The following is a 17,213-nucleotide window of genomic DNA, read 5'->3' on the forward strand; positions in this document are numbered from 1 at the left end:
CCAGAGAAAGGACCTAGCCTTTGTCCTTCATGCACTGGCTGCTCAAGCCTACATTATTGTAATGTGCTGTATATGCCTGAGCTCTATGATGGGTAAGCTGTATGCCTGAGACCTTTCTATTTTCTGGAATAGCTGCCCAGAGGGGCTCGGACAACCCAGTCAGATGGGCAGGATACAAGAGTAAAATTTTTGTTGTCAAAAGGAAGTGGTTCTGTGCCAGACAGCACTTCCCTCTCTCAACTCATTGGTAGTTAGCAAAACAAAGGCCAGAGTGGAGAGTTGTGTTATGTGAGCTGGAAGCTAGAAGCTGCAGGCTGGACAGCGGGGAAACAGAACCATGCCTGGTTTCTGTGGGAATCCAAGGCAAGCAAGTACCTCTTGTCTGTTAATGCTGTGAACTCTTGAACTGCAGGCTCAGGTTGTACATATGTGTAAATAAACCATACAGGTGAAACTCGGAAAATTAGAATATCGTGGAAAAGTTCATTTATTTCAGTAATCCAACTTGAGATAGACTCATGACACGCAAAGCGAGATATGCCAAGCCTTTATTTAATTGTGATGATCATGGCGTACCACTGATGAAAACCCCAAATTGTATATACTAAAGAGATCACAGTCTCCGCTGTCCTGCAGGAAACACAATGTAAGAGCCCTGAACCCCCTAGAACCTCGCACTGCTTGGAGGTTAGGGTGATGTGCAACAGGATGAAGGGTGGTATAGAAATGTAATAAATAATAATAATAAAACCTCAATAATATGAGGCTGCCTTTAAAGGAAACCCAGAAACTTGAGCTGCTGCAGAATATGGCTGGTCTTGTGTTCATTGAAGCCAGATGGCTGGTACATATCACATATCTGTACCAGTTGGGGTGGTTCATTTCCCAGTCCACATTCAAAGTGCTAATTTTGCTCTTTAAAGCCCTCCCGTTGCTCTGTCCCAGCTCCTGCCAACCTAGCAGTTTGAAAGCACACCAGTGCAAGTAGACAAATAGGTACCACTTTGGCTGGTGAAGTGTCCCGTTGCACCAGAAGCGGTTTAGTCCTGCTGGCCACATGACCCAGAAAGCTGTCTGCAGAAAAACACTATTTCCCTTGGCCTGAAAGCGAGATGAGCGCCACAATCCCATAGTTACCTTTGACTGGACTTAACCGTCCAGGGATCCTTTACCTTTTTTTACCTTTACTCATGCTTTAAAATCAGGGAAACTGGCAGACAACAGGGGGGAGGAGTTTCTCAGCGGTGGGTGGCCAAGAGATGGTCACTTGGCCCCTTCCATTGTAGTATTCAAGGGGGCTTTCTAAAAACCACGTGTTTCAAAAGGCTTTTAATTGATGGTCACACACATTGCTGTTTGATTTTATTGCTGTTGCTTTGGAAATGGTACTATAGGGACCGAATTATATTTTAAGGCTTACGGCATCTGTTATGATATTGACTGAAACAAAATCCCCATCTTCCACCTTAACCTCCCATCTTAACAGAGAATAAGTCCATGCAATTGCATTCATCCCTTGAGGTCTTGGGCAGTGTATTTCTTGATTAACGTGTGTTTATGAAAATCTAAATGCACTTTGATGTTGCTGTAAAAACAATGTAGTATGTTAATCCTAAATTAGGCTTTCTGCATAAGCCCTCAATAGCCAGTCAAGTGAATTTCCCCACTCATGGAAACGATTGTTTTACCAAAGTGCCCTCTATTGGCAAGAGGTAGATAATGCAGAACCTGATGTTAGTTTTGGCTCTACAAAGCAAACGGGTCTTTCCATTTTTTTTGTTGTTTAGTAATTTAGTCGTGTCCGACTCTTCGTGACCCCATGGACCAGAGCACGCCAGGCATTCCTGTCTTCCACTGCCTCCCGCAGTTTGGCCAAACTCATGCTGGTAGCTTCGAGAACACTGTCCAACCATCTCGTCCTCTGTCGTCCCCTTCTCCTTGTGCGCTCCATCTTTCCCAACATCAGGGTCTTTTCCAGGGAGTATTCTCTACTCATGTGGTGGCCAAAGTATTGGAGCCTCAGCTTCAGGATCTGTCCTTCCAGTGAGCACTCAGGGCTGATTTCCTTCAGAATGGAGAGGTTGGATCTTCTTGCAGTCCATGGGACTCTCAAGAGTCTCCTCCAGCACCATAATTCAAAAGCATCAATTCTTCAGCAACCAGCCTTCTTTATGGTCCAGCTCTCACTTCCATACACCACTACTGGGATGTATGTTAGAAACTACTGGGATTTCCATGTTAGAAACCCGCTTTACGGTATTAGGCAGTCTCTTGTAACTATTCATGAAGGCACTAAGAGATGCCATCAGGGGATTGGGGGTGAGGTGCCATCGACAAATGACACCCAGCTCTCTCTGTTCCATATGAAGCAGGAGAGGCAGGTCTGGCGTTGCCTGGAGGTGGCAATGTGCTGAATCTGGAAAAGACAGAGGTGCTGTGCCCTGTGGGATCTCAGATTAGGAAACTGGAGAAATGACCTCTTTTGGATGAGACTGCACCCCGCTTGAAAGAACAGGTATGTAACTTGGGGGCGTTCAAGAGATCCAGCTTCAGCTCTGGAGGCGCAAGTGCCTTCAGTGGACCTGAGCTCCTCTTTCTAGCTACAGCTGGTTTGTCAGCTATGACCATTGCTGGACAAAGAAATCCTGGCCCCAGCAACTCACTTCCAGGCAGGAATGTTGCAATGTACTGGGTGTGTGTGGTGCCCACAAAACCTGCATTGGTTACTAATTTGCTCCCAACCCTAATTCAAGGGACTTATATTGACAACGGAAACTGCTTGGGTCCCAAATATATGAAGGAGTGTCTCCTTTTGTATCAACCTACCCAGCAGGACGCGGGTGGCGCCTAGGACTTGCCGATCATAAGGTCGGCAGTTCAAATCCCTGCGACGGGGTGAGCTCCCGTTGCTCGGTCCTAAATTAAAAAAAGAAGCAGTGGTCAGAGCTCCATGCCCCAGGTGCCCAGAAATTGGAAATTTTAGGTATATCCTAAGTGCTAGAATAAGGGACACGGGCGGCGCTGTGGGTTAAACCACTGTGCCGCTTGGGCTTGCTGATTGAAAGGTCGGCGGTTCGAATCCCCACGAAGGGGTGATCTCCCGTTGTTCGGTCCCTGCTCCTGCCAACCTAGCAGTTTGAAAGTATGCAGTGCAAGTAGAAAAATAGGTACCGCTCCAGCGGGAAGGTAAACAGCGTTTCCGTGCGCTGCTCTGGTTTCGCTAGAAGCGGCTTAATCATGCTGGCCACATGACCCGGAAGCTGTACGCCAGCTCCCTCGGCCAATAAAGCGAGATGAGCGCCGCAACCCCAGAGTTGGCCATGACTGGACCTAACAGTCGGGGTCCCTTTACTTTTTACCCAAGTTTTTGGATTGGCAGGAGTCTCTCTTTAAGACAGCACCACTGGCAGAAGTTCACGTGGCAGCAAACATGAGAGGGCCATCTCCGGGGCAGCCCCCCAGGGTCATAGAATGCCCTCCCCTCCAAGGTGTATCGTCCACCAATACGATATGCTTTCTGTTGTCAAGCCAAGTAATACCACTTTGCTGAGCCTTTAGGGTGTGGAGTGGAAGTACTCAAGTTTCTGCTGCAGAATGCTGTTAAATTCCATATTCATTGCAGGTGTTAACTACAGTGGTACCTCGGTTTTCAAACGCCTCCATACTGTAGTCAAACGTTTCAGAACTCGAACACCGAAAACCCTGAAGTAAATGCCTTGGTTTTCGAATGCGCCTCAGAAGTTGAACAGGAAAGGCAGTTTCCGTTTTGACTTTTCCGAATTGAGGCTTCCATTTTGAGGCTTCCACTATCAGTTTTGGAACTTGAACAGGCTTCCAGAATGGATTGCGTTCGAAAACCGAGGTACCACTGTATTGCTTTTTTGTTTTCTAATATTGTGTATTTTAATTTTATACTAATGTACATCCCTTGCCCTGGGACCGTTTGGAGAAATGCGGTCTATAAATGTAATTAGGTAGTTAAGTGCTTTACAGAGCATGCTTCCTTCTTACTCACCACCTAATTTCCAAGTCTGTACTGTCCAGTTTCACGATCAAGGCAAGAACTTACCGGGTAATACGTGACGCTGTTTCAAGAACTTTAGGCAGGAATGGGATATCCTTTATTATCTCTGACCCTTGTCAGTGTTGGTGGGGGCTGATAGGAACACCTATATAAAGCCCCCAACAGTTACTCTTTACATGGGGGGGTGGAGGTCCCATTCACACCCATGGCAGCTTTTCTTCAAATGCAAACAGCAGGTACAGTGTCTGCAATCCAGATCAGAAGCCCCCTGTAAACACCACAACCAGAGCCAGGGTCATGGACTGCATCAAGCCCTTCACAGCTGCAATTCATTTTTTACACATCTAGAACATTAAAAGTGCTTTATTTGGGTATACAGTGTTTATTATCTGCACCCCCCCCTCCTGATATGTGGCAAGTGGGCGCATCTCAGGAAATGCCCTTTGTGTAGTTGTTAAGTGCTTTTCTGCCTCCCCTTCACTGGCAGCTTTCTGGCACGCTTTTAAGAACTAGACTTTTCACAAAGCATTGGGCAGGACAATGAATTGTACCTCCCGATTTGATTTTAATCTGGGTCCTCGCATTTTATTTTGTTGCAATGATTTACCTCCCCCCCCACCAATTGGGATGTGGGTGGTGCTGTGGTCTAAACCACTGAGCCTCTTGGGCTTGCCGATCAGAAGGTCGGTGGTTCGAATCCCCACGACGGGGTGAGCTCCCGTTGCTCTGTCCCAGCTCCTGCCAACCTAGCAGTTCGAAAGCACGTCAAAGTGCAAGTAGATAAATAGGTACCGCTCCGGCAGGAAGGTAAACAGCGTTTCCGTGTGCTCTGGTTTCCGTCATGGTGTTCTGTTGTGCCAGAAGCAGTTTAGTCCTGCTGGCCACATGACCCAGAAAGCAGTCTGTGGACAAACAATGGCTCCCTTGGCCTGAAAGCGAGATGAGCATCACAACCCCATAGTCACCTTTGACAGGACCTAACTGTCCAGGGGTTCTTTACCTGTACAGTCATACCTCATGTTACATTTGCTTCATGTTATGTTCTTTCAGGTTACGTCCCGCGGTGACCTGGAGGTACCGGAAAGGGTTACTTCCGAGTTGCGCCGCTCGCACACACGCATACGCGCAAAATGATGTCACGCACATGCGCAGAAGCGCCGAATCGCAATCCACGCCGCTGCTGATTGCCCTCTTTTCATGTTGCGAACAGGCCTCCAGAACAGATCCCGTTCGCAACCAGAGGTACCACTGTACTTTTTACCAATTTTTTTACTATTTTGTTTTTTTTTTATATAAAATTTTTTTTATTGGTTTTACAGAATTTTAAAGAACAAACAAACACTTAAAAAGACATACAAACACGTATAATTTCATAACATTTTTTCATAAACCTCTTTTCTGAGACTCCCCCATACCCCCCCTTTCTGCATCCCAATGTCCATAATTTTGTAGCAACTCCCAATTGTTGTTTTCCAACCTCTGTCATCTTAGTCATCTCTGTATTCTGACCTTATATCACTGTATCCCTTTGTTCCTAAAAACCACAACACTCTAACATTCTTCAAGTTTATAATAGTCCTTAAGATAACTTTTGAATTTTCTCCATTCTTCTTCCGCCGTCTCTTTTCCTTGGTCACGGATTCTGCCTGTCATCTCGGCCAATGTCATATAGTCCATCACTTTCATCTGCCAAATTTTTTTTTTTACTATTTTGCACAGTGTTCTTATTTGGAACTCTTCAGGTAGCAGCCCTCATGGAGAAGAGCCTCGGATATAATCCAAAGTTGTTGGGTAAATGTGTAAGGGTTCGTGATAAAACACAAACAAGCTTTTCAGAAGGATGCTGAGGGTGGGGGGTGCCTTATGTCTGCAGGACAGTATTTTTAGGATCTCAATAGCAACACCCACACTCTGGAGCAGGGGTAGGCAACCTAAGGCCCGTGGGCTGGATGTGGCCCAATCACCTTCTCAATCCGGCCTGTGGACAGTCTGGGAATCAGCGTGTTTTTACATGAGTAGAATGTGTGCTTTTATTTAAAAGGCATCTCTGGGTTATTTGTGGGGCATAGGAATTCATTCATCCCCCGCCCCCAAATATACAGTGGTACCTCTGGCTAAGTACTTAATTTGTTCCAGAGGTCTGTTCTTAACCTGAAACTGTTCTTAACCTGAAGCACCACTTTAGCTAATGGGGCCTCCTGCTGCCGCCGGAGCATGATTTCTGTTTTCATCCTGAAGCAAAGTTCTTAACCTGAAGCACTATTTCTGGGTTAGCGGAGTCTGTAACCTGAAGCGTATGTAACCTGAGGTAACACTGTAGTCCAGCTGACCACATGGTCTGAGGGACGGTGGATCGGCCCACAGCTGAAAAAGGTTGCTGACCCCTGCTCTGGAGTGTGCTGCTACAAATGGAGCCAGTCCTTTTAACTTCCCTCCATCTGTTTCAGCATCCAGCCAAGCTGTTTCTATTTGCGAAAGTGTTTGCTAATTGCTGATATTTTAACGCTGTGGTTAAAATCTGCATTGCAGTGGAGTTAGATTTGATAGCTTTAACTTCTAATGATTGATTGCTTTAAACATTTTAGCTGTTTTACAACTGGGCGAGTTTCAGATGCTCTGAGTAGTTAGAAAAGCAAAGAATGAGTCTTTTAAAAAATAAATTATTGATATCCTTATCACAATCAACCAACATTGAGGCAAAACTTAAAAACAATACATATTTTCAGCGTGCATGGGAGTGGCAAATGAAGTCTGATCCCTGCAAAACAAACAATCTAAATAGTCGCTTCAATTACATTTTGACACTTATGCAAATATTCATCTGTTAAATGTACAAATAATATTTATTAGAAAAAAATTATACAGACATGTAAAAAATAATCTGAAAACAAGTGAAACTACGTTAGATGTTTATACAATTTCAAGGTTTTTAATTATTATTTTAAACTCCAGTTTCTATATATATGTAGTAAAATTCCCAAAGCGGAACAACATGAAATGTGAAACACATTATATGAATATACCATATATACACATTCTCACAGAGAAAGCATCTCATTTTTCTATATACTGTAGATATTGTGTACAGAACTCAAACCATGCTTCAGTTAAATTCATTAAAATTGAAAGGCCTACTAGCATGAATAAAGGACATGATTTGATCGAAAATCTTCTCTTTTCCTTTTGAGGCAAATTAACAAATTTAGGGAGTAGACAAATCAGTTTTGAAAGTGGCCAGAGAGTTATCACTTCTCATTATGTGAATTTATTTGTTTTGCTCCACTGTCATCTCTGGTCAAAAAGACGCACTTGATTTAGAAACAATACCTCAAATCTACAAAACCTGTAGATTGATTTAGAAACAATACCTCAAATCTACAAAACCTGTAGATTCTCACATCATGAGAAGGAACCCTTCTTTAAAAGTGCCTTAAGCTTTGCAGAGACTAGTGAACAAAGAAGCAAAACAAATGTTTTTTTAAAAGTTCGTTTCATCCACATTTCCAGTGAAAGTTGTTTGGAGAACATTTGGCGTAACTAAAAAGAGACTTTGTAGTCTCGGGAATTCACTTCCTGCAAGAGAACACTTCTATTTGCATAGATGAACATTCCCCCCCTCCCTGCCCCGACTTAAAGAGCTAGTAAGACAATCTATTGTCTTCTTGTGGCATTTAAGGCAATGCTCAATAGCTTATTGTTTCTACTGCCACACAAAGTACTTCAGGCTACATTGAACAAAGATGTCCTCACGACATCTCAACAAGAGTTTATGTTTTCTGCCAGCCTCCAAGGAGGGAGGTTCATGACTCTTCCCATCTGAAGGAGGTTATTTCAGATGGCACTGCCACATTTTCCTGTATGGTAAAAAAAAATCCGTCCTCCAGGAACTTTATGAGCAGCCTTCGGTTCTCCCAGCACACTTCAGTAGACTGCGGACTTCTGCTACGCCGCTCGTGACAGCAGGAGGAAGGCTCTTCGCATTGACTGCTTCCCAAGCTTGGATGGCCTCCAAGACTTTAGGTGGATTGCTAGGACCCAACTCGCAAAGCGCATATGCCGCTGCCAACTGGACACCCCAGGCCACATCTGCAAAGATGGGAAAGAGAACCATTAATAATGCCCTTGACCAAAAGCCATTCAGGGTTGCGAAAGGAACACAGTCAACTCAGTGGAATATGGCACTTTCTTCTGGCATCCTGGTCTCTTAAGCATTTGCGTTTCCCAGGTCAAACTCACTTTTCAATTTCCCCTCACACAGAAGCTGGGCTTCAGTGCCTCTAGAGAGATTATTATTTTTATATAGGAAGCGCTATAAAGGTAAAGGTAAAGGGACCCCTGACCATTAGGTCCAGTTGTGACCGACTCTGGGGTTGCGGCGCTCATCTCGCTTTACTGGCCGAGAGATCCGGTGTGCAGCTTCCGGGTCATGTGGCCAGCATGACTAAGCTGCTTCTGGAGAACCAGAGCAGCACACGGAAACGCCGTTTAACTTCCCGCCAGAGCGGTACCTATTTATCTACTTGCACTTTGAGGTGCTTTCGAACTGCTAGGTTGGCAGGAGCAGGGACTGAGCAACGGGAGCTCACCCCATTCGAACCGCTGACCTTCTGATTGGCAAGTCCTAGGCTCCGTGGTTTAACCCACAGCGCCACCCGCGTCCCTAGGAAGCAGTATAGAAATGGTCTAAATAAGCAGAATGCCCACGAATGTTCCTGGGCGTCTCCTTAGCACAGGGCAATAGCTGTCAGATGCTTCTCCGCATTACAGTACAGGGCAGAATGGTTGTTACCTTTCTCTTTGGCATGCTGGAGAAAGACCCCAATAACGGAACTGATGTTTTCGACCGCAGAAAAAAATCCTTCTCTCAGTCCTATTTGGCCTAGGCGACCTGTGAAGAATCAACAGAAAGGGGTGATTTTTATGTAAAGTACTTCAGAGTGTGGGGGGCTGGGGGGCACTGACATAACTACATACGAAAATGAATGAGGATGAAGCGAGGCTAGAAAATCTCTTCTGCCCTACCATTGGACATCTAGCTGCTGCATGGAGGAGCTTAAAGGGATCGTCTTCGTCCTGCTGAAGGAAGCGAAGATCTCCTGGCACTTTATAAACAAGGAACTTGCATAATGTAAGGGAATGGGTAAGAGTCAGATCCTGGACATATTATTTGGTTCCGATAAGGCAGCAAGCGTGAGAGAGTTGTGGAGGGCACAGCTAAGAAGGCAGCAGAAGGGAGACAAAGAAGGAAGAGCAAAGACAGCCAAATCCACGTTTATTAATCAGTCCTTCTGCCCTCTGACTCCAAGAAGCATGTTGCCATTCAGCCAGAGATAAAATGGATACAGGACGCTGCAGAGATCATTAATAATAATAATAATAATAATAATAATAATAATAATAATAATAATAATAATAATAATAATAATAATTTATTTATACCCCGCCCATCTGGCTGGGTTTCCCCAGCCACTCTGGGCGGCTCTCAACAGAATATTAAAAACACGATAAAACATCAAACATTAAAAGCTTCCCTAAACAGGGCTGCCTTCAGATGTCTTCTAGAAGTCAGGTAGTTTTTTATTTTCCTTGACATCTGATGGGAGGGCGTTCCACAGGGTGGGTGCCACTACCGAGAAGGCCCTCTGCCTGGTTCCCTGTAACCTCACTTCTCGCAGGGAGGGAACAGCCAGAAGGCCCTTGGCGCTGGACCTCAGTGTCTGGACTGAGCAATGGGGGTGGAGATGCTCCTTCAGGTATACTGGGCTGAGGCCGTTTAGCTTTAAATGTCAGCACCAACACTTTGAATTGTACTCGGAAACGTACTGGGAGCCAATGTAGGTCTTTCAGGACCGGTGTTATGTGGTCTCAGCGGCCACTCCCAGTCACCAGTCTAGCTGCCGAATTCTGGATTAATTGTAGTTTACGGGTTAAAGGTACAGTACTTTTTCATGTATAAGATGAGGGTTTTTTTTGCTAAAGCAATGTCCAGAATTGGGGCTGGTCTTATGCACAGTTAGCGCATTGTTGGGACGGGCGATTGGTTGCTGCTGCGAGCATGATCTCGTCAGCTGCGATTGGTGGTTGCGCCAAAGGCTGCTGCTGCAGTAATTGTGTGTGGGATTGGGACGTCTGCTGTTGGTGAGCGGGATAGGTTGTCTCGGCGACACGTGCAATAGCCACCATTGGTCTGGCGGGTGAGTGAATTTTGGCCGCTGAAAAGCTCATCAACTCTGGGCAATCCTCCATTTTCTTAATTTTGAGTCCCCAAAAATAGGCGGCGTGTTATACACGGAAAACGATGGTATATGCAACTACGTGGTCTGCAGTCTTATTTTTGGGGTGGGATGTGGGGAGAGATGCCAACAACCCTCTCCTATTAGTTCTCAAGAGACTGCAGCCAGAATGTAAAAGCCATCACCACCGCAAGTTACCGGCTCCTTTTATTCATGCACACAGACGTGGACTAAGTGGGGATATCAATGTCTCCAGCAGACAAATGGAAAGAGTAGTCCAACAAGCCTGGTAGCCACAGAGAAAGCGCTGCAGGAGTGCATACTCACCAATCAGTCTGAGAACTGTTGCTACAATTATATCAGAAGGGGAAGATACGTTGCCATTGCCCTTTCTGTTCTTTATCCACTTATCCATGATAGGCCAGAGTTCTTTGCTGTGGAACGAAGCGGACAATGAGTACATATGTGCTGACTGCCTCCCTTTTTGCCTTTTGAAACCAGCTTGACCTGCCAGACCTATACTCCTTTGGAATGAAAAACCTCCAAATGCTTTCGAATTGAGAAAACATATTACCGTATTTTTCACCCCATAGGCCGCACCTAGTTTTTTGGGGGGGAAATAAAGAAACCCCCCAAGGTGCGGGGCTGGGGCGGGGGAAGCCTGAGCTTCCCCCGACCCCAGCCCCCCGAACAGGCTGCTATCCGCAAGCCGTGGGAGAGCTGCGCGAAGCCCGAAGCCTGGGGCGTGCTGAGCTCAGCGCGCCCCAGGCTTCGGGGTGCAGGCAGCTCTCCGCAAGCCATGGGAGAGCTGCGCAAAGTCGCGCAGCTCTCCCACAGCTTGCGGAAAGCTTCCTGAAGCCTGGAGAGCAAGAGGGGTCGGTGCGCACCGACCCCCCTCGCTCTCCAGGCTTCAGCAAAAGCCTGCATTTGCCCCATAGGACGCACACACATTTCCCCTTCATTTTTGAAGGGGGAAAAGTGGTCCTGTAGGGCGAAAAATACAGTGGTGCCCCGCAAGACGAATGCCTCGCAAGACGGAAAACTCGCTAGACGAAAGAGTTTTCCGTTTTGGAGGTGCTTCGCAAAACAAATCTCCTATGGGCTTGCTTCGCAAGATGACAACGTCTTGCGAGTTCCTGCTGGGTTTTTTTCCCTCCCCCCCTTTTTCTAAGCCGCTAAGCCGCTTATCAGCTGATCCGATCAGCAGATAAGCCGCTAAAAGCCGCTAATAGCGCTAAGCCGCTTATCAGCTGATCCGATCAGCAGATAAGCCGCTAAAAGCCTCTAATAGCGCTAATAGCGCTAAGCCGCTAATCCTTCAATGGGCTTGCTTCGCAAGACGAAAAAAACCGCTAGACGAAGAGAATCACAGAACGGATTCTTTTCGTCTTGCGAGGCACCACTGTACGGTAAGTTGCAGAACAACAAGGTTGGCTTAGCAACAGCTGCTCCCCGCAAGCGTATTAGAGGAAGCAGCCTATGGTGAATGGATGAGCCAGGCTGCACACCTTTATTTTAATTATTAAGTACAATAAACAACAAAGACTCGTAATACCTTATGATATGATCGTGGGTCCAGCGCCACTTTTGATGTGAGCACAGCAGATCAACAGCAAACACATATTCCCATGTGCTCTCTTTCAGGTCTTCTCCAAATTGCTCACTGAGCTGAAATTCCATCTGTGGACACAACTGTATCGCCAAAAGCAGGCTAGAGACCATCATGCCAACATCTGCTGGTGCATTCTGGAAAAATGAATGAATGCTGATTTTGTTCTCAAACATTCTACCCACAAGACCTTATAGAGATGGCTAAAGATTAGTGAGACAACTGGTCACAAAATGGTAGTGCAGATGAACAACCAGTCCCAAAATGGAGCAGAATTGGGTATAATCAGCTGGCTATCACTGACATCACATTCAACTGCTATCAAATCCATCTTTGCCTTTAGAAATGGCTAAATTCTTTGCCGCTGCATTTTCCTTGTGCCAAGGAGTTCCACGGCTCTGATTTCCTCTCATCCGCAGGCTCTAAGTGGAGAACATGTTGTCTTTTATATTTCCCCCTTTCTACTACCCAACATGCTTATAAAAGTATTTTTTTACCCACCTCACAGTGAAAATGGCAATATTATAAGTAGTGGTTTTTTCAGTGGTTTTATTTGGCTCATATTTGGTTCAGCGGCATGTGAAACTGCCCCCCCCAAAAAAAATCAAACCCACTTTCTTCAAAGTGATGCCCAGCTCTTCAGAAAGCAGCATTTGATTAATAGATAACACAATAAATATGCACACTGGCCCTTTCTTATGCCTCTGTGAAAAGTGAGATTCTGCTCTTGTAAAATCAACAACCAACTCTCTTCTGGACAAACGCAAAAAAGGGATCCTGTCAAATGCTCATACCTCTTCCCAATTCAGGTAAGTTCTCAGACATTTCAGCACCTCCCCTCTTGCACGCTGCCTGGCAACCAACTGGATAGCTTTGCTGATCACACCTTCCGAGGAAAAGATCTCATCCCACATGTTTGCAATAAACAAAGTTAGTATGGCCGACTTGGGAAAATCTGGCAGGGAGAAATTAAAATAAGAATAATCAATATGTATATATATATTTCAAGTTGGACTTGAAACAAAATGTTGCATTCCCTCCTCTTGGAATACTATATAAGCAGTGAGGGGCTAAATCTTTTCCCCTTTCCATGTCCCTTTTCCAGTTTACGCTCAATTCTCTCTCTCTCTCAATTCTCTCTCTCTCTCTCTCTCTCTCTCTCTCTCTCTCTCTCTCTCTCTCTCTCGGAGACCACTGAGCATGCTCAGTATATTAATCACACCTCCATACCAGCTAAATGTGTCTCCTGCACATACTCACAAAATTATCTATTTAGATCTAAGGATCTTAGGCTCTCCTCAAGCAGCCATACCCTAAAGGTAGCACCAAGGATTTAGGCTGCAATCCTAACCCCTGGGTGGCAGTGGTGGGACTTGTTTCTTATTCTATTCTATTTACAAAAACAGATGTTAGATACAGTGGTACCTCAGAATGCGAATGGGATACGTTCGGGAGCCCCGTTCGCACCCTGAACAGAACGTAAGATGCATCCGTGCGCTCGCAGCCGTGAGCAACGAAACCCGGAAGTAACACGCTTTTTATTCCGAGGTATGACTGTACTGCTGTATGATAAATATATATACATATATCACTGCAGTTTACGATATGAAAACATAAAGCCAAGCTACAACATCATAGGATGTTAAAAACAAGTTGAACGCAAAAAGAAATTAAAAGCAAACATCCAAAAACTTTATTGCCTGCATAGGCGGCTGGTGGTGCTAGGGTAGAATAGGCAGCCAGGAAGCGGGAGGGGCAACGCTCCCAGGTTGGCATAGTGAAGAGACCCTGATAGAGCCCACTGAGATCACCATGGCTGTGCTGACTTAGGATCCAGTGGGTCCAGTGGGTGGGCCTCTACCTCCAGGGCAGTTTACAATCTTTCATTTAAAAACAAAAACATAAATACGTAAAACCACAAATCATTTTGTTTCCCCTGCATTTGTGTATGCTGATGCCTGGATGCTTACAGTATATTCCGATTCAGGTTTTTAATATGCTTGTGTATTTTTGTTCTGGCTAGTGAATCACTTCGGAACTTTTTGTAGCGGGAAGCAATGTATATATATATTTAACAAATCCAACCTAACCTCAATGCAGTAGAGAAGGAGATCAAGCCCCTCCGCTAGGGAGGAAGCCCCAGGCGTGAATAAGGTCCTCTGCATTAGTTCTTTATCCTGCAGACGCCCAGTCCACGCAATTATTCCCCATTTTGTTTCTTAATGGAGGGCAGGAAATCACACAGACCAGGCCCGCTGCCCAGTTCGCCAGTTGCGTGGAGGGTGTGGTTTGCAGTGGAGGCTGCGTCACAGAGGAGAGGGGATTGCACCACTTCTTCTCCATAATACTGCAGCGTTGCTCTGACGGAAATGTATGAACCAGGCCTGTGGATTGTTTAATCAGCCAACAACCCTGGTAAACAGACCTTTGACAAAACAGCGAGTATACGTTGATTTATTTCGTTAACGAATCGCTTCCCATGAAACATCCAAAAGCGATTAACATATCTGAGGAGGATTCAGCTGGAACATAACGCGTAAGATGCTTTCCGCCGTAAAAAAAAGACAAAGACAGATCATACCTTCCTTAAGAAGACTGTAGCAAAACAGGCGTGCTTTTTCAAGGTCTCCCAGCTGCCGGCATATTCCAACATACACCCTGCAGAGGGCCTGAATGTGATTGTGGCCCAAGGTCATCTTCTGTTTCTTCAATTTCTTCAGAATAGTCTGCAACGCTGTCTCGGCTAAGTGCTGTAACATGCAAAATGGTATTTTCCATTGAGGATATTTCAACATGCATAATATACCTTATTATCAGAAAATAATATACTTCTGTCCTTGAACAGAAATGCTGATGATCTTCAGAGCTACTTCTTTATCAGATACAGGTGATAAATTAGAGAAGAACAGAACTGTCCAAGCAAGGACAAGGCTAAACATGTTTTAAAACCACTGGAAAAGTGCACTCGTGGCAGTTTGCAGCTGAAACTGGTAAGCTGCAAAGGTTAAAAATTCAGAAAACCAGCAACTAAACACCACAATAGTAGGAGCAAAGGACTAAACGCATGGCAGGTACAAGAAGTAACAGCAGAGTGAATGTTCTTTTAATGAGCCATCTGAAACGTTATATGAAAGAAGACCAACTGGCCATTCCACATGCAGGCCAATGTAGGTCAAGTTCTGATACAACCTCTGCCAGTGATGTGTGTAAAGGAATCTATGGGGAGGTGTCATAAGCAGAGCACAAGCAATGCATGCAGAAGATCCAATCCCTATCACCTCCAGTGAAAAAGGATCTCTGCCGGATTCTGAGATAACTTCACATTTGTGCACAATTGTCACCTTAAAAAGTTTGAAAGAGCTGTAATCCATGCAGGGCATTTTTGAAGGCCTTAATTAATACCAATATAAGGTTGAAGATATTCTAGGGCCTAAGTTGGGAGCCAGCACAGCTGAACAGTGGCTGGGTGGGTATGTTCCTGGCTTCTTATCCTATCCAGACATCCAAACACAAATGAGAAACACTCTCAGAAATAAAAAATCCTGAAAACAGGTTGACAGCACAACTTTGGCAGTGGACCTTGTGCTGAATCTTTCCCCTCAAATCTTCCCACGGTCTTTCTTTTTTGGGGGGGAGGGGGGGGGTAAAAGCACTCTTAGATGGAAAGACCTTAAGTTCCCTCATCCTGAAAGATGCAGTAACAGGGAATCTTACCACCTGCAGGAGCTTCCAGTGAGATTAATTTCAGGTCTGAGCCTAAGCAACTGGGGAAAGCATGTTTAGAGAAACACCAAATGAGTACTGATAGAAAATGCGTTGCCAAACTTTGTTGTCGGTTAACTCTTCTTTGGCTTAGCATTTATGTACTGAAGCCTGGATCGCGGTTTCCTTTTCTTGACCTATTTTTGGGGTAATATCAAATTTATTCTGTGTTTGTTAAACTGTTGACTTTTGAATTTACTGACATGCTCTGTATTCCGCACATTTGTATTTTGATGTTTTGAATGTTTGCTGCAAGCGGCTTTGGCTGCAGCTGATTGTGGAAAAGCAGCATATATGTAAACTCAAACAAACAGGAACTTGGGAAGGTGATCACTCCAGAAGCATGCTGCCACTTAAAAAACTGGCCATCACGAACTGGCTCTTAGTCAATGAAGTGGAACCCAAAGAGCTCAACAACTCCACTAAATGAATAAGCTATCAGACAAGTTGAAGTGTTTCAGAAATGTCTCCATACAATTTTAGAGCCAGTTCATCTAAGGCAGGGATAGATTCACCTGAACCAGGTTTACACAACAGCCCTCCTCTTTGCGCAGTTCAAGGCACCAATGTTCCTGGGTGTTTGGAGCAGGGAGGGTCACAAGATTTACAGATCTGATGACTGGGTTAAGATGGTTTCCCTACTCCCTCCACAAGTTCCGCCTTATTACAGATATCCAGATAGAACTTGGATGTGCGAACTGTTCGATACATTTGGATCACAGTGAAATCTGCTTTCAGAAGCCTTTGTAAACCAAGACATAGGCTTAAACCTGTGAAACACAAAACTAAAGGACAGGACTCTCACTTGGGGGGGGGTCTGTGGATCACGTGGAGTGGGGCGAAAAGACAGGGGTCTGAAAACACACAGCACATTCTTTATTACCAGCCAAAGCCCATATTGACTGAATGCCCCTCGCAAGGACCCTATCTGGTGCACATCAGATTTCTGGGGATGACTGCACCCCCATCACCCCAGCAGAAGATGTTGCTTTATTTTTATGGTGTTTAAGGGGGGGGGGTAACAGTTCCTCTGCTCTGAATGCTAATGTCGAGATTAGCACTTCAGCCTGCAGATTCTCATATACAACAGGCTCAATAGAGACAACTGTGAGCAAAGTCCTTGCGCACTTGCTCACCTGTGGAAGAGACGAGCCGGGATGGGTGGCGGTGGCAGCAGCTAAGTTTGCAAGAAATGAGAGAGTGCAAAAAGTTTGAGAAACACTGGGGTAAACACAACATCAAAATCCCCATGGATATTAGCTGTAAGGGACCGAAAAACTACCTTTTGGTCAAAAGTGTACGTCTCTGTGTGTGTTAAGCCATGCAAATCCAGCTTCACGCCTTTAACAAAAACCAAGATATGAGTCAACATCCCCAATCAGCCACAGCAAACATAATTATATGTCCACATATGAACTGCAAGAGGCGACATGATAGCTTGGCAGAGAGGTGGGTTCAAATGGTCTCCTCTATGGCTTCTACCGTCTTAGCTACTATTCCAGAAGGTTCCATGCTCATTGTTTGGTTGTATGAGCTAAACCAGTTTACTGGTATTTTTTAAACAACAACAACAAGAAGAAGTGTA

At 45.1% G+C, this 17,213-nt stretch overlaps 1 protein-coding gene across 3 annotated transcripts in view; it reads right to left on the reverse strand.

Moving 5' to 3' along the window:
* Positions 1 to 7,380: 7,380 nt before the first annotated feature.
* The window catches only part of ICE1 (interactor of little elongation complex ELL subunit 1), a 43,086-nt gene continuing 33,253 nt past the window's right edge, over positions 7,381 to 17,213 (reverse strand). For 2 of the 3 annotated variants that reach the window (XM_081206125.1, XM_081206126.1), the window contains 6 exons: positions 14,448 to 14,616; positions 12,661 to 12,821; positions 11,813 to 12,003; positions 10,585 to 10,691; positions 8,814 to 8,912; positions 7,381 to 8,110 (listed from right to left, as the gene is read on the reverse strand). In XM_081206125.1, coding sequence (XP_081062251.1) covers positions 7,914 to 8,110; positions 8,814 to 8,912; positions 10,585 to 10,691; positions 11,813 to 12,003; positions 12,661 to 12,821; positions 14,448 to 14,616 — 924 coding nt within the window. In that variant the 3' untranslated portion in view covers positions 7,381 to 7,913. Of the gene's footprint in view, positions 8,111 to 8,813; positions 8,913 to 10,584; positions 10,692 to 11,812; positions 12,004 to 12,660; positions 12,822 to 14,447; positions 14,617 to 16,764; positions 16,806 to 17,213 lie in introns of those variants that run through there. The other variant, XM_081206127.1, reaches the window with a different exon arrangement.

The sequence above is a fragment of the Podarcis bocagei genome (assembly GCF_964188305.1).
Source record: "Podarcis bocagei genome assembly, chromosome: 8".
In the NCBI taxonomy this organism is placed as follows: Eukaryota; Metazoa; Chordata; class Lepidosauria; order Squamata; family Lacertidae; genus Podarcis; species Podarcis bocagei.